The sequence below is a fragment of the Lemur catta genome, chromosome 18 (assembly GCF_020740605.2).
Source record: "Lemur catta isolate mLemCat1 chromosome 18, mLemCat1.pri, whole genome shotgun sequence".
NCBI classification, from domain to species: domain Eukaryota; kingdom Metazoa; phylum Chordata; class Mammalia; order Primates; family Lemuridae; genus Lemur; species Lemur catta.
In genome coordinates, this window is record NC_059145.1 from 14,683,496 (window position 1) to 14,709,781 (window position 26,286).

Here is a 26,286-nt window from a genome sequence, read left to right on the forward strand (position 1 = left end):
GTGACAATTTAAGGGACAGTTACTAAATCTATGCTTATAGCTACCTGGTTCTGTACTCCGGAAGCACATAGTACTCTACTCACAGACCCCCGTTTTACTGTTACAGCATTCTCCTGAGGGGTGGGCTTCAGTTAAAGCGCGAGGGGTACGGGGTTCCAGAGACTGCATCTCGAAGACCTGCAGCAAGACCTGGCTCCTCCAGAACACGTCATGGTCACAGGTGGATATCAGCCTACTTCCCCACTGGCACCTGAAATTTACGACTCAGGGACACTTCCTAGGAATCGTAAAATACATCTGCCCATGACTTAGCCTTGCTGCCTGCAATTTCCTCATTCTTTTCCTCCCATCGGGCCGCCTCCTGATTCCCAGCACACCTGCCTTCCTCTCTCCAGCAGGTGGGCAGCGGCTCTCGAGTGACCCCAACGCGTACTCCGCCAGACAAGGGCCGCTCCATTCCGCGGCGGGCAGGTCTGAGGGGCGGCGCTTCCCCGCAGGGAGCGCGTGCCCTTCACCCAGGCCACGTGGGGAGGAAAAGCTCGCGTCCCTTTCCTTCCACCCCCGCCTCAACTGAGAAAACCCCGCTGGGGACCCTGGCCCCGAAATGGCGCCCCGCTCCCCGCACCAGGTGCTGGCAAAAGGGCTCAGTGAGAAAGGCCTTCGGGGAGCCGGCCGCGAGGGAGGAAGAGGAAGCGGCGGCCAGCCGGGAAAAGGTGGCCACGACCTCCACGTTGAGGCCCTTCTGCCCACTGTCTAGGAAGCCTCTGGCCGCACCCCGCTCCCGCCTTCCTCTAGGACAGTGGGCGGCCGGCCACTCGACCCACACGCGAGAAGGGACGGTCGGCCGCTCGCGCCGCCGCCAACGCTGCCCTCCCTGCGGCGCGCGTCCGCTTACCGACCCCGCCGCCACCGGAGCCGCCGCACGCACTTCCGGGACGCGGGCGCGGTGACGTCACCGAAGCCCGTTGGTCAGCGGCGAATGGGCAGTCGCGGCAGGACGTGGGCGGGGCCTGAGAGGCTTCTCTCCGCCCCTCCAACGTCCCGGGGCGGGACTGCGCTCTGAGCTGGTGGCTGGGCCCGGGCTAGGCCGGCGCAGGCAGGTCCTGTCCCCGGGGATGGTGAGGCGGAGAGCCAGGGCCCGTTCACTTCTTTCATTTATGTGCCTCCCAACGCACCTGTCAGTTGCTCTGAGGTGCGCAGACGCCCATCTGCACTGCACCTGTGTGACCTTGGACAATTGACCACTGTTTTCCTTTGTAAAATGCAGCTATTAATAAAACCTATCTCAGGATGTTGCCAAGCTTAAATGTCGAGTTACTCCTTGGCACCGACGAAGTAGTGGATAAATGCTAACTTGCTATTCTTGCCCCTTCCCCAGTTTGCACTTGGCTCATGTTATTACTCTACCCTAATCTCTGCATAGAATTAAGACCATAACTGACAGCATCAGAACCTAGGCAGTGTGTTCAAAATACACATATTCTAAATCTAAGCCCTCCGGTCTGTTGGAATTACTGGGCGTATTTCATTTTCCTACCTGGTTTGTGCAACCTCTGGCTCCCTAGTCTGGAAGTTTCACAGCTGTAAAGTGGAGAACGTGGATTTGATTCAGTTCATTAATTTTTTCTAGGGCAAAGAAGAGTGAAGACAGTGGCAAAGGAAGGGGAGTACAGCTGTTAAACCTTTAAAATGGAAAAACGTGTAGTCTTTTCAACATGACCTCCCTAAAGTTTTCCTAGAAAAAAATGCATAAGCCATGGTATTTCTGTGGCTTCCGATTACCAGGCCCCATATCTTCAGGGGGTGCTAAGACTAGCTTTCCAAAGTTGACATTCAGAGACACAGCATTGATTCAATCAATGCTTGTACGGAACAAGGAAAGCCCAAATCACTCTTTCAGCCTTTCCTCCCATTTCTCTCCATGACTCTAGACAAACTGGCCCATAGCCTTCATTGCTGTCCTCACCTAGAATAGCATTCTCCAAATTACCACTTACTGAAGGCAACACTAATTAAATTATAACAGCTATTATAATAACTTATTTTTTGCCGGTTACTCTGCTGGGCACTCTCAAAGAGCCAATTTTTGGCCTTGTCGATATATAGTTTACATATACATATATATATAGATGTAGATATATACAGTCATCCCTCAGTATCCATGGAGGATTTTTTCCAGAAAACCTCCCCTCTATCCCCGCAGATACCAGAAATCCCACAAGGCTCAAGTCCTTTATAAAAAATGGCATAGTATTTATAAATAACCTACATATATACTCCTGTAACATTTCATTTTTTTTAAGTGAACACAATTAACACAACTCCTGTACACTTTAAATCATCTCTAGATTACTTATAATACCTGATGCAATGTAAATGCTATGTAAATACTGGTTATGCTATATTGCATTTTAATTAGTATTTTTATTGTTGTACTGTTTTTTAGTTTTTTATTTTTTTTGGAATATTTTTGCCCTGTAGTTGGTTGAATCTGCTGATGCAGAATCCATGGATACAGAAGGCCAACTGGTGAGAGAGAAAGAGAGAGAGAGAGAGAGAGAGAGAGAATTCCTAACTATACTGACCAAGGAAATAAAATGAAAAAGGGATATCAGTAAAGATCACATAGACACTGGCAGGATAGTAAGGAGATACTTGGATAATTTTATGACAATTAATTTGAAAATGTAGATGAAATGATCAAATTCTATGAAAAAAATTATCAGAACTGAAATAGGATAAAATTTAAAATTTGATTAGCACTTTATTTTTAAAGAAATTGAATTTTGTTCAACAAACTTCCCAGAAAGATAATTCCAGGCCCAGATGGTTTCAATGATCAAGTCTGTCATACTTACAAGGAAGAAATAATGCCAGTCTTGCACAAAATTTGTTTACAAAATAGAGGAGGAGTTACTTTTCCTCTCGTTTGGAGGCCAGCATAATCCTAATAACAAACTTGAAATAACGATTGCCAAAAAATTTACAGATTAATATCCCACATGAACATAGATACAAAACAGTTTGATAAAATATTAACAGATTGAATCCAACCATATATAGAAAAATAATACATCATGATCAACTTAGGTTTATCCCAAATGCAACGAATGCAAGGTAGATTTAATGTTCAAAAACCAATCAATGTAATTCACCATATTGACAGACTAAAAAAGTGAAGCTATATGATCATCCCAATAGACACAGAAAGAACACTTAAAATTCAACAGCCATTTATTATAAAAACTGCCAGAGAAATTAAGATTAGAAGGGACTTCCTCAATATGGTAAAGGGCATCTATGAAAAATCTACAACTAATATCAAACTTAATGGTAAAATATTGAATACTTTTTCCCCTAATATCAGGAACAAGGCAAGGATGCCCAGTTTCACCTCTTCCATTCAGCATTTGACCGTAGCTCATAACCATTTACATAAGGCAAGAACAAAATAAAAGTGTAACAATTGGAAAGGGAGTAAAATTGTCACTATTTTTAGATGATGTGATGGTTTACATGGAAATCATAGAAATCAACAAAACAACCACTACAATTAATAAGAGAACTTAGCGAAGTCTTGGGATACCAGATTAATATATGAAAATTAATCTATTTTATATATTAGCAGCAAAAATATAGAATATAAAAATATATATCTATCAAGCATGTAGGAATAAGTATAACAAGAGAAGCTATATGGCTGGCACCCAAGCATATATAAAGATAATAAACATCATCAATCACCAGGGAAAAACAAATTAAAACCACAATGAGATATCAGTACACACCTGTTGTAGAATGTCTAAAATCGAAACTTCTGCCAATAATACCAAGTGCTGATGAGGATGTAGAACAACTGGAGCTCTCATACACTGTTGGTGGGAATACAACCTAGTATGGTCACTGTCAATGGAAAAGAAGCCAAACTCCGTAAAATAGTTTTAGAGAGATTTATTCTGAGCCAAATTTGAGGAACATGACCCGGAGCCATGCCCAAGAAGCCTTGAGCAAGTGGACTCACTGTGGCTGAGTTACAGTGTGGTTTTATACATTTCAGGGAGACAGGTGTTACAGGTAAAATCATAAATCAATACATGAAAGGCATACATTGGTTTGGCACGAAAAGGTGAAGCATCTCAAAGTGGGGGGCCTACAGGTTATAGGTGGGTTTAAAGATTCTTTGACTTGTAATTGGTTAAAGACGTGAAGCTTTGTCTAAAGGCTTGGAATGTTTTAAGATAAGGAGCTGTTAATCAGAGACAAGCCACCAGATATATATTTGATGTGTAAATTGAGGACTGACAGGTTTGTCTTGCATAGCCTTAGGCCTGTTAATAAGTTACAAAGGATGTCTCCAAGAAGGGAGGAGGGCATGATAAGGCATGTCTGACCTCCCTCCTCCTGCCAGGCAATTTAGTCTTAGGATATCCCCTTGGCCAGGAGGGCGTCCATTCAGTCAGCTGGTGACAGGGAGCCTTAAGATTTTATTTAGTTCACACCACTGTGGAAAACAGTTTACTGATATCTGATAGAATTAAGTGTACACTTACCTTAAGACCCAGCAATCCCACTCCTAGATATTTATCTTAGAGAAATGAAAACTTTTGTTCACACCAAAAAGTGTATGTGAATGGTTATAGTCACTTTACTTATAATCAATCCAAGCTGGAAGAAACCCAAATTTCTTCCCACAGATGAATGGATAAGCCAACTGGAGTATATCCATACAAGGAAATACTACTCAGCCATATAAAAGAACAAACTGCTGATACACACAACAATGTGTATCAGTTGTTTCTTCATTCTCAAGAAAGCCAGATTCAAGAGGATACATATGATTCTAGTCATATGACAGCCAGGAAAGGCAAAACTATAGAGATAAAACAAATCAGTTGTCTTCAGGGACTGGAGATGGGACAAGGGATTTACTATGAAAGGGTATAAGGGAATTTGGGGTGGGGGGAGGTGACAGAATTGTTTTATAACTTGATTATAGTGGTGATTACACACAACTATGTTGTTTGCCAAAATGCATAGAGCAGTACACTAAAAGGCAAAAACTTTCTTGTTTGTAAATTATACCTCAATAAACCTGACCCAAAAATTAATTGTATTTTTATATATAGCAGAAAAAAAGAAACAATTGAAACATAAAACGGTTTAAAATACAGTTAAAAAGGCTCTCACTTAAAGGAATGCTTATTCAAATTAATTCAGTTATTAAAGCATGTACATATGAAAGCAGGATGAGGAATACTAGAGGGGAAAGAAGTCTAGGGACAGAAGGCCCAATTCAACCCCCAGGATATTATGAGGCCCACAAAAGCGATCCAGAAGTCCTCTCTACCCCACAGAAGGTGTTTACTATTATCTCTTAATATAGACCTGGCCTAAGGGAAATAAAACTTTATCTGCAAAGGAACTGACATTTACTGCACAGAAATCCTACAGGAAGTATCCTCTTTGTCTAGTACATACCCCAAAGTAAATATCATGAACAGAGGGGACTGCTAGGGTCTGGAAAGTTTCTGCCATTCTCTAGAAATACCACAGGCATAAGATTATTCTTCAGTCAGAAGGCAACACATTATTAAGAAGGAAATTCAAGAAAGTGAGACAGTTTAGCACTATTAATATATGTCAATATTGATCAGATATGCCAACATTAGGTCTTCATTAATGCTGGTTTGAATGTCCTTCAGGGCTTGTTAGAGATTCCTTCAAGAGTTTAGAAATTCCTTAAAAAAATCTTCCATCTTTCTTCTTAGTAAACCAGATCTTCGATCCTCGTGTTCATACAACTAGTGGCCAAATTGTGGCTCCCCAATGTTCAATTGTCCCTAGGTTCACCTGAGTTTTGGTTGTGTTTCTGGGACATTGATTCATTTCTGCATGCTGGAGAGAAAAGCTTTCATTCACTCATTCATTCATTCATAAAATGTTTCTTTTAGTGCCCACCGTATGCCAATGTTATGGGTAATACAGTAATAATCAGGCTACCTACCAAATTATATTGTATTTGGAACAGTGCCAGGCATTTTATATGGATTAACTTGTTTAGTCTCCACACTCCCTCAAGGAGGTGTTTTACAGGAGAGGAAACTGAGGGATAGAGAGGTTTATTAGTCTAAGGTCACACAGAGAGTGAGCGGCAGGCACAGGCAGAATTTGAACCCAGGCATTCTCACCACTGCACGATGATAAGACTGCAGTAGCCGGTGGGGACTGGACCACCCAGGGGTGGGCACTTCACATTATCACATTAGGATTTAAGTTTAATGGAAATAGCAAGACATTAAAGGTTTTTTTAAAACCAGGAGTTTTCATACACCCATTTGTGTGCTCCTGCAGTTAGTCTGACCGCATGGCAACGGGATGGGCATCCCAGGCAGTCGTCCCAGGGAGGGTGGGCCAATGGCCACGGGAGGGGACGGGAAGGGGGTGGACTCCAGAGTAAAAGCAGAGGACGTAAGGATGAGGAAGGAGCCGACGTGAGATGGGAGGGACAGAGGAAATCACAGGTGACCCCTGCAGTCATTGCCTATGGCAGCTGCAGCAAATTACTACAAACTTAAATTTATCATCTGGAAGTTCTGGAAGTCAGAAGTTTTAAAAAGGGTCCACAGGGCTGCCTGCTGCAGCCTCCAAGAGTGTGCTTCAGTAACTAGGTGGGCAGGAGAACACAGGAACACCAAGAAATATTATTTTATAAAACGATTGATCGGCCGAGTTGGGGCATTAAATTAACTGTATCAGCCTCAGTGCTGCATTTTCCGTTCCACCCCGCCACCTTCGGGCTTTAGGCAGGTGGTTTGATTTCACGTGGAAGCCCACGGCTGAGCCAGATAGACGGTTAAATGGCAGGGCGAGACCTCTGCGATCAGAGCTCAGCAGCCACCACCAGCCCTCACTTGTCACTCGCGCCAGGACTGTCCCTTCCTGTCAGCCCTCCTTACTGTATCACCGTTCCCAGGAGCACTTGCATTTTAAAATAGGACAGAGAAGGGAGAGAAATACGTTCCATAAAGATATGAATTAATAGTGATAGCATTTTAGGCCCGTTGGGGGAGATATTTGTGGCAATATTTAGACAAGTCAAATAAAATAATTATGACCTGATTTTAATGTTCTGCAATTTAGGAGCATCGGTGGTTGTCCCTTCCCACCCCTCCCCAGCCCCACTCTTTCTTTGTAAGCCACACTGAGTAATTTGTTTAAAAGAACAAGTTCTGTTTCCAGAATGTGTTCTTTCTTTGAAACAATGAAAAGTACCTGTTTGGAGAAAAAGTCATTCGCTAGTTTTGTTCTCATAAAAGTTTAATAGAAGCCAACTGAAGTTTAAGATCTCCCAGAGGACAAATAAAGATATTTCTCAGCAAATGTAGAATTGCAATTTTCATTGGTGCTGGGGGATTTTACACACAAATGCAATTTTATTTTACATTTAAAAGAGGTAAGTAAATAGACAAATCAATTTTAGCTTCTCTGAAATTTCATACTGGGTCATTAATTTTAAAAGATGAGACTTCAATAATAGTTAAAAGAACAAAGGCCCAAGGGTAAAGACTGAGAATAATCACCTTCAAAATTCGGAATTCTCAGCAGCCTCAGATCAGCACCAAGAGGACTATAAACTCAACTTCTTTGTGATGTTCGCCATTGCATTTTTTACCTTTAAGTACAGGTTCAAATGGAATTCCCTATTGCAAAAACAGAAACCCCCTTCTCTTCCCAAAGCATGAGAACCTACTCTATGTGCTGGATACTAGAATAGATTCTGAAAAAAAAACAACCTAGATAAAATAAAGACCTATCTTCTAATCTCAGATTCACAATGTGAGACCTGGTGGAAACAGAGATACAAAGATAATACTCGGCATGATGGCATGATGTAAAAGTGAAATAGACACCTGCAAGGAGCAGTTGAATGTACACTCGAGGGAAGGAGAAGAGGAGATGACATTCTGACTTCATCCGAAATAATCAGGAGTTTCTCAAGTGGAATCACCTCACCTGTCAAATCGGAGAGTCCAAGTTAAACATTTGTTATATTGTTTTTCTTAGAATAATGACAATTATAGAATTAAGTTTTGAGGAGCATCACAAAGAAACTGTGCTATGTAAATTCTCTAAGCCTCAGTTTACTCATCTGTGAAACAGGATTATAGGGCTACGATCTGATAATGTGGATAATGTAATTGACAGTCCCAGGGACATAGTGGGTTACTTCTTGACTGAAATGGAACATTAATTTATATTAACAAAAGTTTAATTGTATAATTTTTGTTACTGTTATTTTGTTATACACATTCTGGTTGATTTCTTATGTCTGGCTTTCAGAGCAAAGAACTGGTCATTGAATAAAGAACAGAAAAAGCTTAAGTTATTGAAATTCTTTACTGTTTAATAAAGACAAGCTTTTTATTTTAGCTGTACATGGTAAATCCACATTTGGTTTTACACTAAAATTTTTCTAATAATTACCTAGGATTCTATTTAAATCCAGTTAGGGCATCTTTCTGATATTTTTATAACAGCTTTTTGGAGATATAATTCACAAATCATAAAATTCACCAATTTAAGTTGTACAACTCAATGGTTTTAGTATATTCGCAGAGTTAGCAACCGTCATCAGAATCAATTTAGAATATTTTCATTACCCACAAAGAAACTTCATACCCATTAGTAGTCACTTCCCATTTTCACCAAACTCTTCCCCCACCCCCCTGTCCTGAAGCCCTAGCAACCATTAATTTATTTTCTATCTCTATAGATTTGCCTATTCTGGACATTTCCTAGAAGTGGTAATCATGCAATGTGTGGTCTTTTATAACTGACTTTTTTTACTTAGCTTCATATTTTCAAGGTTCATCCACATTTTAGTATAAGTACTTCATTCTTTATAATATTGAATACTGAATAATATAATAACATTTTAGGGAATAATACTGCATAATATTCCATTGCATGGACATACCACATACTCTTTATCCAGTCATCAGTTGATGGACTTTTGGATTATTTCCACTTATTTGTGCTGTGAGCATTCACATACAAATGGTTATGTGATTCTATGTTTTCAGTTCTCTTGGGTGGGTATTTGCCTAGGAATGGAATGGCTGGGTCATATGGTAACTCCATGTTTAATCCTTTGAGGAAATACCGACTATTTTCCAAAATGGCTACACCATTTTACATTCCCACCAACAGTGCATGAGGGTTCCAGTTTCTCCACATCTTCGCCAACACTTGTTATTGTGTGTCTTTTTTATTTTAGCCATCTTAAGAGGGCGTGAAGAAGTATCTCCTGGTTTTGATTTGCATTTTTCTGATGGTTAATGTTGAGCAGCTTTTCATGTGCAGATGGTCTGTTGTTGGTACACCTTCTCTGGAGATAGTTCTACTCAAAGCTTTTATCCATTTTTAAATTGCATTATTTTTCTTGTTTTCTTTTTTATTGTATTATATTTTTAATTATTATGAGTACATAGTAGTTGTATATCTTTATAGGATACATGTGATATTTTGATACAGGCATACAATGTGAATTAATCAAATCAGGGTAATTAGGGTATCCATCACCTCAGGCATTTAACATTTCCTTGTGTTTCTAACATTCTAATTCCACTCTTTTAGTTATTTTAAAGTATATCTTAACTTATTGTTGATTATAATCACTTTGTTGTGCTATCAAATATTTTTCATTCTATCTAACTACATTTTTGCACCCATTGGGTTATTTTTCTTTTTATTGTTGGGTTATAAAAATTCTTTACATATTCTCAATACAAGTTCCTTATCAGATAGATTTTGCAAATATTTTTTTCCCATTCTGTGGGTTGTCTTTTCACTTTCTTGATGGTGTCCTTTGAAGCAAAAAAGCTTTTAATTTTGGTGAAGATCAATTTATCTATTTTTTCTTTTGTTGTGTGTGCGTTTACATCTTATTTAAGAAAGCATTCTCTAATCCAAGAGCATGAAGATTTATGCCTATGTTTTCTTCCAAGTACTTTATTGTTTTACCTCTTTACTCTTAGGTCTTTGATCCCTTGGAAGTTAATTTTTGTATACGTCTTGAGGTAAGGGTTCAACATCACTTTTTTGCATGTGGATATGCACCATTTGTTGGAAAGATGGATCTTTTCCCCATTGAGTTGTCTTGGGATCTTTGTCAAAAATCAGTTGACCATATGTGTGAGGGCTTATTTCTGGACTCTCAATCCTATTCCTTTATTGTGTATGTCTCTGATAATTTTTAAAATAACTTTTTTTATTTCTGCATTTGTACAGAATATAGTTCATTAAATATGAAATGTACAATTTTGAATCAAAAAGTGCAGTTTATCTCAAACAAGAAGTAGTACAATTAATCAAAGTATGCTCCTAACCCATGGTCACAGATTTGCCGTCTTAATGATAGCCTGTTTACGCCAGCAGTGAAGAAGCCTGGAGAGCAAGTGATGATGAAATCACAAAAGGTGTTTCCCACAGCTTGTTGAGAATTGAATATTTTTCCTTGCAAGAAGTGGTCCAAAGCCTGAAAGAAGTGAGAGTCGGTTAGTGCAAGGTCTGGTGAATTCAGTGGTTGACAGGGAGTTTCCAAGTCCAGATTCTGTAGTTTGAGCAGCACTGTTTGTGTGACATGTGGCCAAGTGTTGTCTTGCAAGAGGATTGGCTTGTCTCTATTGACCAATCTCAGCTGCTTAATCACAAGCATCCTCATCATTTCATCCAACTGGCTGCAGTACACATCTGCTATAATTGATTGACTGGGTTTCATGAAGCTGTAGTGGACAATACCAACCCTGGATCACCAAACAGACACCATTAGCTGTTTTTGATGAGTATTCAGTTTTGGACTGTGTTTCAGGACTTCATCTTTATCCAAACATTGTGCTGAATGCTTGCAACTGTCAAAAAGAATTCATTTTTCATCACACGTAACAATACGATGTAGAAATGGTTTGCCTTTTTGTCATGACAGCAAAGAAAGGCAAGCTTCAAGACAATTTCTCTTCTGATGCTCATTTAATTCATGCGGAACTCATCTATCCAGCTTCTTTACCTTGCCCATTTGTTTCAAATGGCCCAAAATTGTTGGAATAGTAACTTCAAACCTTGCTGCCAATTCATGCAAAGGTTAGGATGGATTTGCTTTCACTACAGCTTTCAGCTCATCATTATCCACCTTGGTCTCAGGTCGCCCACATGGCTCATTTTCAAGATTAAAATCACCAGAATGGAAGTTCTCAAACCATCAATGTACTGTGCATTCATTAGCTACATCCTTCCCAAACACTTCGTTGATATTTTGAGCTGTCTGTGCTGCATTGGTTCCATGAAGGAACTCATATTTGAAAATAACACGAATTTTTTACTTATCCATGGTCTCACAAAAATTGCTCTAAAAAAAATGTGAAAGATAATCACAAGCCAAACCATGCAATTGAAAGACTGAGAATGTACCTTCACAATAAAAATAAAACTAGAAGTGTCAAAGTGAAATATCAGAGATATCAATTGTCAAACTTAGTACTGAGGGGAATCAGACATTTCACACTTAATAACCTAATACAACATTCGTATATGTAGAAGCATGTAATAAAAGTAAAAGAAACTTTAATCCTGCTGTGGTAGAATAAACTGTTTGTCCCAATTCTTCACACCCCGCTAGTAGTTGTATATGTCACATCCTTACCTTGGTGGGTGGAGTGTACTTTGGGCTTGGTCCGTCTGACTCTGAGCTTAGCAATTTGCTCAGACTCTTGGGATGTCAGGGATCATGACATGAACAGATACTTGAAATGTGCTTATACCATTGGTCTTGCTCTCTTGCACTTTTGCTATCACCATGAAATATTAGTTACAGTTTCCAAATTAATGACAGATGCTCGCAATAAACCTGAATCCATTTGTGTTATGGAGCCCAAACCAAGATTAGGCATCCTCACTCAGAACTCAGACTCATAACAACTCAGACTCATAGGCGAGAAATAAATGTCTATCACTGTTTACCACTGAGGTGTTTGTGGTTGTTTGTTCTGTAGCAATAGCCGGCTGATAAACCCACCACTTAGAGATAACCACTCCCATCAATCTGAGGTTCTGACCAAAAATGAGATTATTAAAAAATTATATGCTTGTGTATACTCTCCTGTTTTTACTTAACATTTTTTCTGTAATACCCCGTGTTGTTAAAAGTTCTTGATAGACACCCCTTTTAAACATTCACATATTTCAATCTTGAGCAGTTATATATTTCTCTTAGCCATTCCTATATTACTTTTACTACTACAAGGAAAGATACAATAAATTTCACTCTCTCTCTTTTGTATAAATCTTGGGCTACATTTCACATTATTTTCATGGAATGGATTCCTAGAAATTGATACCTTTACTAAGCTCCTTGAACCAAAGTTCAAGGTGGACCCACTGAATCCTGATTTCCATGTCATTAATATTCATGTTTCCACCCAAGCTATTTGGCTAAACCCACATTGTTTTGCTTCTTAAGGGATACAGGCAAATTTGATTTTACTTTAAAAAAAAAAAACACACTTGTGAATTCTTTCAGTGTGTTCCATTATACTGTCTTTGGACATTTATATTTTATTCTGAAGAATGCAATCATTGCCATAAAAAATAAAATATACAAATTTCTGCCTCTCTTGTTTTCCTTTGGGTTTATACAGAAACATGAGCACAAAATATGAGCACGTGTTTGCTTGTTTGTTTCTATTGGCGTGGTTGATGAGAGATGTTTGTTTCTATTGGCCTGGTTGATTAGAGATCGCATACTCAGGAAGGTGGGATCCGGAGGAGCAGCTGGGTCTCATTTTCTTTAAACCCTTCAGTGTCTGGCATTGCACATAAGTGCATTCAATACATATTTATTGAGTAAATGAATGTAAGAAATATAGTGAACATTAAAGCAGCCTTTCAAGGCAGAAATTACTCCCCTTACAATGATTAATATTAGATGTGTAGGACCTAAAATTAGATGTGTAGGACTTTCAAAGACCAGGCCAAATGGCCCATAGTATAGCTAAACTTCTCTGGGTACCTCTTAGCAAATAAATGGATCGCTCTCTGTTCTTGATTTTACTTCCCCTTTCCCCAAGGAAAATCACATTTTTCAAGTCATCTGACAAAGACTGATCCAGTTTCACTTTGGCAAGTGCTAAAACGGTTACCTTGAGAACCCCAAGTACACAGACCAACTGTGCTCAGACAGCAAATACACTGAGCGCTGTGGAAGTTTCTCGCAGGGAGCCCATCATTTTTCATCTCACAAACAGAACCGCTGATCTAACCTCTGCTGAGCCTGCTCTGAGGGGACCTCAGTCCCCAGCTCCCAGAGCTTCCTGCACAGGCCTAATGGGACAGGAAACCCCGTGTCACTGATCCCTTGGGCTAAGCCTGAAGGTCTCCTTTCAAAGGCTACTACTACCATCTGCCTCAGTTAATACAACAGGCACCATTCTCATCTACTTACACTTTCAAAGTCAGCTTTGCTAGTCAGTCACCTCAAAATTCTCCAGAATGAAACAGACAAGAAACAAGGGCAGGAAAAGCCCTGTAGGTTTGCTTAAAATAGAAGCCTACTGAGGACAGCGGGGGTCTACACTGGGAACCAGGTACTGACTTCGGGGAAAAGGTCTTGGGGTGGTGCCCACAGACCAACACTGCCACTGCCAAAGTCTGTGTAGGCTGAGCCCAAGTGACAGACACCAGCAATTATCTCACCCAGAAACACTTCCCCCGACACACATTTACTTGAGGGTGCAAGACCTGCTCACAAAGCAGAGATGGGCCAAGGGCCTTCCCTAATGACCGAGAATCGCTGCCAACGCCCCGTGTAGGGAGAGGGTATTCCTGTCACATCTTGTGCTAGTGTCACACAGCGGGTAGAGGCACAGTGACAACTCCAGCAGAATGGGGCATATAAAGAAAAAGGAAATGCAATGCTTTAGAGCACCCTCAGCAAACTGGATTACCTTGTCACCAAAGTAAAAGTTAATTTCAGCTCCTGAACAGAGAGCAACCCAGCACTGCAGGAGTGCAAATGCAGGCGAGACAGTTATCAGATAGTGGCTATCCGGACAAGAGAGATTCGCTCATTTGACAGCAGTTCGGTCACTGGGAGATCCACTCAGGCTCGTCATAATCGCTCTCTTACAAACTCTCCTCCATGTTTGCTGAGAGAAGTTGCATTGCCCTTCCATCAGAAAGGAAACCGCCTGAGAGTTTTTAACTATGACAGTCATGATGATGAAAGAGTGAAGAACCGCCTCTGAGTCAAGAAGTGCACCCGGAGATAAGGCTCACTCCCCAGGCCCTGCTGCAGCTTCTGACCGCGTGGGCACCGTGCTTCTCAGTAGGTTGGAATCAAACGCTTGACTCACCACAGAGTAAGCAAATAAATACCTTTTTTTTCTATGACATAGGCTCTATCAATACCCTTTGTACCACCTCCTAATAATTTCATTACATCAGAGGAAAGCAGGTAGGAAAAGCAAGAAGCAATGATTTATAAGTATATGGCAAATTTTTAAGTAATGAAATAGGGGCAACAAAACCCCTTATAACTCTGTTATTATCAGGGATGGAGCTAATAACTGTGCTATTAAACTTGTATTAGGCAGGTCATGTTGATTTGGGGTATAACATTCTAGTCTTGTGTAAGTAACTCAGTTGTGCAAATCCATGGCAAGGTGAGTCGTGTTAAAATAACATCTATAGTTTTGTTAATGTTTACATAAATACAAGACAATTGTTTTCTATGGCTCCAGATACTTTATGGTATTAAAATGAGAACATATATTCTGCCAAGATTTCTTAGAAAATATATGAGTTTAGAAAATAGGGTACAGGGTATAATAAAATGTCTTAGGAAGTTTCAGAGTTAATTTAAAATGCCACAAATTAAGAAAAAACAAAAAGGAGATGATGGCGTTATATCTAACTGAAGGCATTCTGCTTTTTGCTTCTGCTGGGGCTTCTTGGATTTCCAAGAGTGTTACATTTTGTATAAAATGTGCAAAACTTTGCTGAAATATCTCTCACTTGGTTTTATGTTCACTAAGTTAATTATTTACCCAAAGCAAGGTGAACCTGTTTCCATGTAGACAGAAGAAATGGATGGAATAGAACCAAAAAAAAAAAGGAAGGATAAAGAAAGGAGAGCAAGAGAGAAAGAAAAATCAGAATCTTTAAATACACGATGAGCCTAAAATTAATAAACGTATGAAAAGTGACTATGCTTTTATAGCCACATTGAATAGTGTATTTAATACTTGATTTAAGGAATTATCATACCGAACATTTTATTACCTGGCATAATTTCTATTTCATGTGAATATGTCCCCTTTCAGAATCACTGAAAAGGAAATGAGTCTCTGTAGCTACTTGTTAAAAGTTAGCATTTCAAAATATAATAAAATTTTGGAAATCTAACCACCTCATTTGCATGCATTACTTGACATGCTGGGGGGGGGGGGACTTTTTTGGCAAGATAGCAGAAAGGACCAGGCTTGTTTAATGCTCTCAAGCCTGCTGCACTCCTGACCTAACTCGCCCCTTCAGTAGTCTCCGCACACACAGCTTGCATGGGAGGGCTGTGTACTCATTCGCCTCATTCTACACAGGGCTCGGCGCCTTGAGCATCTGCCCTGTGCCTGGCACTGTGCTAGGCGCTGGGGCTGCATCAGGAGCACAGACACTACCGACGTGGTCCTCGCTGTCTGCTGTTGAGTGCTCGTCAGAACAAGACTATCGTCTGCAGACAGGTATGCCCAGGAACGGAGGCGTGTGGATGCGGGGTGACAAATCACAACATACACGATTGGCGGGTAGCCATTTAACCATTGGGGTGTTTGTAGCAAATTCATTGGCCAAACACTCAGGGTGGCAGCACCATTTCCATCTGGACTGACAGCTTGTTTTATGATTGTGGCCACAGTCTGAACCCATGAGTTATATTTGCAGAAATTTGATGAGAAGCCCAACATAGTAATAAAAAGTGCAGGTATGATAAGTGGTCCTTATGACTATTCATATTTTTAGGAGTGTGCACAGTTTTTCATTGGTGGGTTATGCAGTCTACCTACTTAATTACGTCCTTTGTAGAGTACACCTTGGTTTATTTGTTTATTATTCTTCATCCCTCAAGAGAGAAGTTTTATTGCTCATTATGCTGTACAGGGTAAAAGAGGAAATACAACGCTCTTTCCACTTCAGAGTCTAATAGAGCATGAATCCTTTCAGTTGCTTTTCAATTTCTGCTACTGAGGTTGAGCCTGGAATTAGGTGTCACCACAGCTGACTCAAAAGTTTCTAAAACCAGGGCTGCAAGCACAAGTTTGATTGTAAAACCAAATTCCCCAGGCAGAGTATTAAGTCGCAAAGGAAAAAAAGGGGGGAAATATTTATAAGTCTGAACTTCAATAGAATTTGACCAATTCTCAAGAACACAGGGGAAATCCATCGCCAATTGTCAAAACTTTACCCAACTAACTTTCTAGAAACACCCATAGTGAAAGAGATTGTGCTCATGTTTTCTCTCAAATTTTAAAGAATATCACATCTACCAAAAGCTGCATCCTCAGAGGACTCTCGAGGAATTTCAGATTGACTCAATGAAACTGACTGAAACTGTATGTCATGATTTCTCTTAGTAGTTGAGCATGTGTTCCTGATGATTGTAGATAGGCAACCTACGGTTGTTTCATGTTGCTTAAATTAAATCTTATTTTAACAATTTAATGGTTTTTTCTTGGATTTTAATTGGTAACCATAAGAAAAATGAGTTGAGCATATTGTCATTTTGATAGGAATGTGTGTGTGTGTGTGTGTGTGTACACTTCCGAGCTAATGAAGTAGTGTTCTTCTTGTACAATGAAATATGGCCTCATTGATATCTATATAATAGTATATCTTTGAATTAAAGAGAAGGTCCAAAGAAATTTGAGTCTTTTTTTTTTAATAGGGACCAGAAATATTAAGGAGCCATGGGCCAAGGCTAAAGGGAACAGAGCAGAGAGTGAGCAGAATTATAAAAAACACGGGGTCAAATGCTGACCTTTGTGTGAAATTTGTCTGGCTCACAAAAAAAATGTTATTCTTGGTAATATTTAGACTCCTATTTGAGTATTTTGTGCTATGGAACAATGATAATCTTTCAAAAGCGTCTCTTTTTAAATAGAAAATATCATAATAAGATGTGAGAAAAGTATCTAGCTTTTTATGGAAACAAACTTTATAATCAAAAATTTTTTGAATGCTCAAATTTGAAAAACAATTCTATTTTCAGCAACTATAAAGTCAAAATACATGGCAAATTCCAAGGGAGAGTGCTTACTTACATAAAATATTCAATTATCTCCCCACTGAGATGTTGAACAGTTTCATTATTTACTTCAACATTTTAATTACAAAGGATAAATAGATGTTTATTATTTTTGCAAGTATGGTTATAACATACTTCTTACTTTGCCAGTCAGTAAAAGTCACTAGGAAATACTGATTTTGCGTTTTTTGACCTAGAATTCTTATTATCAAAAATTAGCACAAAGTTAGAGCATATTAAATATTATTTCAGGAAATGCTGATATTTCAAGACATAACCTTTATAACTTGAAGAGGAAGCTGTCTTTGTTGATGTTGTTGTTAAGAATTTTTTATCTTTGCTTCTCAGGCTTAGCATATTATTTAATTCATTAAAATTCTCACTTGCTGAAACTTTAAAAAAATATTAGACTACCTGCTTTTGTTGTCATCATCATTGTTATTGTTTTAAACATTCTCATGTGAAATTGTCAGAGAAAAAGAAACAGGATTATTTTTTATCAAAACTGGCATAATCCTGATTAGCACTTCTCATCTGAAAAGGGAATTGAATGATTTACATGCTGTTCCTTTCCTGCTATTGTGGCATTTTATCAATTTCATTAGTAAGTTAAGCAGCAGTAGTAGTAAGTTAAGTAGTAAGTTAAGAAATAATAATGACATTAAGAGTTAGTGCTATTTTCTGAAGGTATCCATTTAGCTAAGATTTCTCCTGTGGTTCTACTGGAATTATATTTGAAATATATCAAAGCATTTAAATAAATCTTTAAACTGAAAATTATAATTCATTGTAATTAGTGCCACAGAGTTGACAGAGCATAGGTTTTGCTATCGGAAGATCTGAGATCGGGTCCAAGTTCCACTACTTACCAGCTGTTTGATTTTTGGCAAATCATTGAAACTTTCAGACTCCCTTGGTTTGTGAATAGGAATAATGTCCATGGAAGGAATTTCCATCATGGATAATAACTGTATGTGCCTGGCACCAAATCGCTGGGGGAGTGCCTGGAGAGGCAGCAGGAGGAGCCACTTTGTTAAATTGAGGGCCCAACACCGCAGGTGGAAGCCATGTGAGCTATTATTTGTCCTTCAAAATTTCGTTCATACGAAATATGCCTTTCAAAATTTGCTGAGGAAAAACTCAAGATTTCTCATCTACAATTCCCAGCAGGGGGTCCCCAATTCCCTTCTTTGACATGTAGAACAAGAGGCTGAGACTTTTCTGCTTGTTCACACTGAGTTATCACAACGTTCCCTACTCGTGATTCATTCTCATTGCCCAATTGTTTCAAGGAGGTAGAAATATTGTCTTTATTTTCTCCAGGTCTGTGTTCTTCAATTCTTTTAAAACCTGTTCCCATTTGGGTTCATGAAAAAAAAAAGAAAAAAAATCAGCCTCTCCAAAGCTCAAAGTAGAACAAGTTTGTTCTGTGTTCGTGATACAAAGTCTCTCTTTCCTACATTACAAATTGTTTTAGATTCAAGTTTCTTGCCATGTTGGTTCATATTTAAATACTCATTAATGAAATGGTACTGTTGCTTATTTCTTTTATTAACTGTGCCTGGAATTTTCACTGCGCAGAGATCTGCTCTGGTCTCTGGCTGGCTAGCAGCCCTCCCCTACTGCTTTCCTCTCTACCAGCTTCCCACACACTGTGTGCTCCACCCGGAATGCCTTTCCCGCTTTGTGCGTGTCCAGAACTCTACTTCATCCTTGAGATGTCCAATCAGAAGTCTCTTTGCTTCTACTAGGCCCCATACATACCTTTATTGGGGCAGATTTTTGACTGATTTACAATTATTGATTTTACATTTCATTCTGCCTCTCAGATTATGGATGTACATTTGAAGGGAAAGGCTAAGATTTGGTCATGTTTGTATTTCCAGCACATAAGAGATATGTCAGCAGTGTTTGTTAAATAGCCAAATGACCACATCTTACGTTAGAAAGTAGCTGACCATTTTTTTAAAAAATGGCAACAGGATGATTTAGATGTTCAATTTCCTTGTTTTCTGTAGGCTATGATCATCATGGTGCCTGCATTAGTGATTCTTTTGGGGGCTGCGATGACATTGCAAGCAGAATTCCTGCCTGATGAAAAGCGTAAGAGCCTTCTATGCTATTCAATAATGTTTTCCTTAGCAGACATTATAAAAAGGATAGCATTATTTTCTCAAATAAACCTTCAATTAGGAATATATGTGGATTTTTATAAAAGAGGGTATTTATCTCTTTTCAAAGGCAAACTCTTTAAACATACTATATTTTAAGAAAGCAATGTTGGCTGAAATTTTTTGCTATAGTGGGAAATCAAATCCAGGTGTGGGCATACGGACCCTATGGACTAACGCTGGTGCTGGTGGTCGCGTTTGCAATGTCTTCCCTTGCAAGGGAATAGTTAGCCTCACAACCAAACATTGAGAAGCTTCCACTGTGTTTTGTTCTGATACATGTTGCATCTATGGGCTTGGTGTGATGACAGAGTTTAAGAAAGGAAAACTGTGACGTGGTCCAAATCTGGCATTGTCTAATAGAACTTTCTATGCTAATGACAGTGTTCTATCTCTCTACTGTCCAGTGTAATAGCTACTAGCCAAATGTGACTATTGAGCACTTGAAGTGTGGCTGGTGCAACTAATGTAACGAACATTTGATTTTATTTAAAGTAATTTAAATTTAAATTTGACAACCACAAGTGGCCAGTGGCTCCCATAGACAATGAAATACAGACAGAGCCCTAGAAAATCTTATGTGGCTAGTGTGGATACAGAGTTGTGGAAGGTTGTGGAATGGAAAAGTCCTGACAACTCAGTAAGTAAATAAAAGAAGGTTTCGTAATTACATTCACAATATTGTCCTAATTTTAGTAAAAAAAAAAATGAAAGAGTTTTATAAATATATGCCCTCCCAAAATATAGTGAATATATCATATGTTAATGCCATTCTTGGTAGTAAGGTTGTGGGCTATTTTTATTTTCTTCTTTTTGCTCATCTGTGCTTTCCAAAATGTATACAATGAACAGGTCTTGATTTTGTAATTAAACAAAAGCTTTTCTTTTGAAAGCAAATTCAGAGAGTGAGTCATGAAGGGAAGAAAAAAGCTTTTCTATAAATGCCTATTTAAGAAATTTTGCTCATAAATATTTTTGACTGTGACTCATACTGAGAGGCAAATACACTTTATACCATGAATTAGCACAACATACACATAGGTAAGCACCTTCATTTAATAGAGACAAAAGATTCATGAACCAGCTCTCATTCTTCTTATGTTTGATGCGCCCTGGTATTTTCTATTCTATTTTTCTTCCATATCATTAAAAAATAATTGCTGTTCCCAAACTAATAAATTGTCACAGATCGTTAATGGATAATAATTCTCAGTTTGAAAACTATGGTTAGAGCAAAAATGATATAGTAAAATGTTCATATTTCAATAAAAAATCATGTAGATGGTATAGGTAAATACCTGGGCAAGGTAAAAAGGATAATGATTTAAAAACAATTTTAAAGACATTTCTTCCAAAATTGTTTCAGTATGGTACATGCTAAGAGCCATAATAAAACAGTATGCTACATAATAGAATATTTTTTAAAAATTAAAAATGCTATGTATGTGCATTTGAACATACCTCACTTCTCTACTCTTTCAATCAACAGTTTTACTTCTTCCACCTGTCAATTTCACCATTAAAGTTACTGGTTTGGCTCAAGTTCTTTTATACTGGGAACCAAATCCTGATCAAAAGCCAAGAAATGTTAATCTAGAATATCGTGTGAAAATAAATGCCCCACAAGAAGATGATGTAAGTGTTTATTCCAATGGCAATCCTTATTTCGAGTAAATATGCATTTTGACTGCATTTTCTTTATAAAATGAAATTTTAAGTTAAAAAAAAAAAGAAGAAGAAAGGAAACTACTAAAGGGCTTGATGTTATGTTGTCAGTACAGTAGTGTCTCTGCAGCAATGGCTGCAAACCAGTGCCGTGCATGCTGTTCAGCTTTAAACAGCAGCACAGACTATTTTCACTCTGGAACAATTCTTTCCCTTAAGAAAGAATGTTTAGTAACTTCTTAGGCACAATTAATTAGATATGGGTGTTCTGTTTCCTCTAAAATGACCAACACAACAGAGGAGAGTAGCCTGGTGAAATGGGAAGGGGCAGGCAGGGTGTAGAGTCAGAGAAACCGAGCTAGCACCTGCTGAATATCAGGTGTGCAATAAAGTCAAACAAAGGCAGAAGTGATTCGTAAGAACTATTTTTCAATCAATATGGAAGTCTAGGGAATTTTCTGTCAAGCATTTACCTCTGTGGAGGTGAGTGGAACTAGAGATCAAGTTAAAAGGGAACTTAAGCTTTACTTGTAATATCGTGTTTGTTTTTATACAAGGAATGTATTCATGTGTCATTGAGAAATCATATTATTATTTCAATGGTTTTGTTTTCAATTTTCTTCTAGCAAAGCTATTGCATTGCATTTTCTTTATGTGTCATTTGCAAAGTGGAAGAAAATGCATATTTGATTAAAATAGTTCTCTTAAGGCTATTTCTCTATTGTGTATCATGACTTGTGGGTTTTATTTTTAGTATGAAACCAGAAACACCAAAAGCAAATGTGTCACCATCCTTCACAGAGGCTTCTCAGCAAGTGTGCAGACCATCCTGTGGCGCGGCCCCTCGCTCCTCGCCAGCAGCTGGGTTTCTGCTGAACTTGAAGCCCCACCAGGTAAAGCAGGCCTCAAACATCCTGTTTTATGTTTCAGACTTTGCGAATATGGGAAAGTAGAAAAACTAGCAATAACTTGCTTTTCTTTAGTCAGTCACCAGTTCCCACCAAGTACTCTGCCACATCATCAACATCCTACCCCAGGCTACTATCACTCCTTGTTATCATAACCCATCCGATTCCATCTGGCACATTCTTGCAGACTCCCACTGTCTCTCTGTTGGCCTCCAGTGGAAAGCTGGTGTTCCTGACACTTAGAACCAGTGATACTTCTGATGAAACACTTGAACACACACACACACACACACACACACAAAAAAGGGGAAAGAAGGAAAACAGGAGAAGCCCCCAGATCCTGGGCTATGTGAGTGATCCCGATAACAATTGTAATTTTCAAATTATTCTCTTATCACATCCCTGGATGAAAAGATCATGCCTCCTGAATTGCACTAGGGACTTAAAACAGTATGGTAAAGATCTTCCCATTTACTCATTACAACTTGCTGTGTCCCAGCCCATTCACATGGGCTTGGTCTCAAGTACAGAGACTAATCCAAGGCAGACACAAGATCACAAATATGGGTCATTGTACGTGCCTTACGTTAAACCACTATTCCACCTATCTATAGTGAGTAACGATTTTACCTATGGTGCACTTTTCAGCTTATGTTTCTGTAATTCCATTATTTTCTGAGTATTCCAGTACAAATTGATACTAATAAAGATTTAATTATTTCTGCCTTGAAGCAAATGGAATTCACACCAAATAATTCCTCAGATGGGAACTGTAAGACAACCAGACGTCAGAAAGTCTAAACTGGACTTGGCCATGGACTATCTGGTCATGTAGTACATGGACATGTACACATATAATATTTATATCTATGTATATATATATATATCAAAGCAAACTGACTTTAGTCAGTCTTCTTTCTGTCTTTAAATTCTCTACTGATAATAGGTGGCTCTCTCCCATCACCTTTTCCCTCTACCCCCTGAAAGACACTGGCTGACAGTGATACCCATGATCTGCAGCTGACTGAAACTGAGCTAAAAAGCCCCTTCTATCTTTTGAGGCTCCCACTTTGGCTGACTCCCTAACTCCCAGCTCAAAGTGCTTTTTGCCTTCTCCTTCCAACCACAAACAAGCCCAGTGTTTCCCACACTGTGTTTTGAAGAGCAACAGTTAACACTGTAACAAGAGGATTGGAATGAAAATGAGGCTTTCCAGTCACGTAATTTTGGCAAATCCTGGGTGAAACAAACATAAAGAGGTTGCATTAAAATCTCAACATCTCCTTAAAGTCCCAGTATCTTAAAGAGGACTTTAACATGCTAATGTGTGTCGAGTCTCTAAAGTAGTGATATTATTTTGCAATGTTGCAAAATAATTCTCATTTCCTTCAGGGCAGCAATCTATGTCATTCATGAAGCATCTGGACACAGTGGAATGAATCATACAATTCTGGGATTGACAGGGGCCCCGGAGACCTTCCTCGACCAGCCCTCTCTTTAACAGTTGGAAATACAGAGGCCCAGAAGTAGTAGGGGCAAAGGTCTCACAGCTAGTTACTGGTGGCATTTTGCGGGACACCAACCTCTGAATGACAATATTCTGCTCTTGAATTGTCACACATGTATCTCACAAACACAACCGCCGCACCTCTAACCAAAGTAGCTGGAAAGCTCTTTGATGTCAGAAATTGGGGCTTTGTAATGTTAGTTTCACCCTCCAGTCGGTTGGCCTTCTGCAAATAGTAGGTTTCTATAAATATGTGATGGTGATTACTTTTCGGTAGTGTATAAGATGGTCACAATTGCTATGGTCCCCAAAGAAGTACAAAATTCTGAAGGTGTCATTGGCAATGTTTTGTTCTTTTTATTTTTGACCACCTAGGGTCTCCTGGAACCTCAGTTGTGAATTTAACTTGCACCACAAACACTGCAGCAGATAATTACACACATTTAAGGCCCTACCAAGTTTCTCTTCACTGCACCTGGCTTGTTGGCAAGGACGCCCCTGAGGACACGCAGTATTTTCTCTATTACAGGTTAGTGCCATACCTATTTTTACTTATGCAAATGGGTTGTTTCCTCCAGCCTTATAAAACTCATGAGTGTTCCAACTTAGGTATGGCTCTTGGACCGAAGAATGCCAAGAATATAGCAAAGACACACTGAACAGAAATATTGCGTGCTGGTTTCCAAGGACTTTTATCCAGGGCAAAGGGCGCGATTGGCTTGCAGTGCATGTTAACGGCTCCAGCAAGCACGCTGCGATCAAGCCCTTTGATCAGCTGTTCGCTCTTCATGCCATTGGTAAGACAGGTTTGACCCAAAGCCACACTGACTGGGTGGCAGAATCTTGGTGTTGGAAGGGATTATAAAGATCCTTGGCTGGGCACGGTGGCTCACCCCTGTAATCCTAGCACTCTGGGAGGCTGAGGTGGGAGGATCACTTCAGGTCAGGAATTTGAGGCCAGCTTGAGCAAGAGCGAGACCTCATTTCTACTAAAAATAGAAAAACTTAGCCAGGCAACTAAAAATAGAAACAAACAAAAAAATTAGCTGGGTGTGGTGACGCATGCCTGTAAACTTAGCCAGGCAACTAAAAATAGAAACAAACAAAAAAATTAGCTGGGTGTGGTGGTGCATGCCTGTAGTCCCAGCTACTCGGGAGGCTGAGGCAGGAGGATCGCTTAAGCCCAGGAGTTTGAGGTTGCTGTGAGCTAGGCTGACTCCACGGCACTCTAGCCTGGGCAACAGAGCGAGACTCTGTCTCAAAAAAAAAAATCACCTCATTTGACTACTTTTCTGATGCTGCATATCCATCCGGCCCATGTTTGAAAACCGCTGGGGCAAGGCTCGCGGTGCGACTGCTGTTTTGGGCTGGAGCACTCTGTGTTATGAGGGTCTCTCCTGGGCACTGTAGGATGTTCAGCAGCATCCGTGGCCTCTACCCACTAGATGTCAGTAGTAGCCTCCCTGCCCCTCCCCCAGTTGTGACAAAACATTGTCTTAGACATTGCCAAACATCCCGTAGGGAATAAAATTTCCCTCAATTAAGAATCACTGCACCAGGAAAAGCGAACTCTTAAGGGAGGCTATTTATTCTTTTCATCAGTTCTGACAGGTTTCGTGAAATGTCTGCCCCTGCGTCCTGTGATGGACTGGTCTCTCCAAACGACTCTAGCCCTTTCCCCACTGGATGGCCCCTCACCTGTTCAAAGGCAGCCACATTTCCCACCCTGGGGTCTTTCTTCCCCAGGCGCATTCCTCACTCGAGCCTCCTAGGGCCCGCCACCACCCTGGCCCCTCTCTGGACACTCTCGAGTTAGAATGTCTCTCTCAGTGTGCGACTCTCAGCTCCAAACGTATTACTCAAGGTCTCACCTTCCCATACAGAAGATGCTCTTCCTCCTCCTAAAAAAGTCTGTTATTTAAAGCCATCAGGAGCCTCTCATGTAGCAGTCTTGGTGTCAACGTTCGAGACTGAGTGGTGGGTGGTTACTGGCGGGGGCAGTGGGGCTGGCTGCCCAGGTGGGGGTCCCGCCTGTTCCACGGACCAGCTCAGGGACCTCGGGCTCTCCGGCCACTCCTCTGCACCTAATCTTCTTATCTGAAAAACAGAGAGAAATTAATACTTCCTGTGAGGTTTTCGTGAGATTTGTGTTACTATCATTATAAAGTGCTTAGAGAGCTCCAGTTGAGCAATTGGTTTGCCCACGGTACTTATATAAAGTGCTCAGAACAGTGCCTGGCATAGGTGTGGAATAAATACACTAAAATGCTATTTAAAAGGCATGATTTGGCTGTCACATTGCTATCAAGTGGAGTATAACTTTGTTTAAAGAATTATAGCCCTTACTAAAGAGATTATGCAATTCCCTTCAATAGTATATTTCTTAATTGACCTAAAAATGTCGCTTTCATAGAAATAGGTAACAGAAGATGCCGAGAAAGACTTGAGAAGCAATGATATTAACATGAACATGGATGTGGTCTGGTACAGACTACAGGATTCATTTTCTTTTATGATTTCTAGTTTCTTGAGGACAATTCTTGGGATTACTAAAAGAAAGAAGGACTTTCTCGATTAAGAATTTCCTGCTTAGGGAATGGCAGGCTCTGAAGCCAGAGGACTTCATTCTTAGCTTGTTCCTACGATCCATTAATTGTGAGCTCTAAATCACTCAACCCAAGATAAGGA

General features: G+C 39.7%; 2 protein-coding genes across 9 annotated transcripts in view; one reads left to right on the top strand and one right to left on the bottom strand.

The window, feature by feature from the left end:
• Positions 1-946, bottom strand: part of TRNT1 (tRNA nucleotidyl transferase 1) — a 28,835-nt gene extending 27,889 nt beyond the window's left edge. For 3 of the 7 annotated variants that reach the window (XR_006729932.1, XR_006729931.1, XM_045530894.1), the window contains exon 1: positions 45-362. Coding sequence is in view for 3 of the 7 variants with exons in the window: in XM_045530894.1 (XP_045386850.1) it covers positions 45-69 (25 nt within the window). In the remaining 4 variants the exon portion in view is untranslated. The other 4 variants (XM_045530893.1, XM_045530896.1, XM_045530897.1 and 1 more) reach the window with 4 other exon arrangements.
• Positions 947-19,347: 18,401 nt separating this feature from the next.
• IL5RA (interleukin 5 receptor subunit alpha) overlaps positions 19,348-26,286 on the top strand; it is a 28,433-nt gene continuing 21,494 nt past the window's right edge. For both annotated transcript variants that reach the window (XM_045529724.1, XM_045529723.1), the window contains exons 1-5: positions 19,348-19,450; positions 21,008-21,153; positions 21,938-22,076; positions 23,974-24,127; positions 24,208-24,395. In XM_045529724.1, coding sequence (XP_045385680.1) covers positions 19,369-19,450; positions 21,008-21,153; positions 21,938-22,076; positions 23,974-24,127; positions 24,208-24,395 — 709 coding nt within the window. In that variant the 5' untranslated portion in view covers positions 19,348-19,368. The remainder of the gene's footprint in view (positions 19,451-21,007; positions 21,154-21,937; positions 22,077-23,973; positions 24,128-24,207; positions 24,396-26,286) is intronic.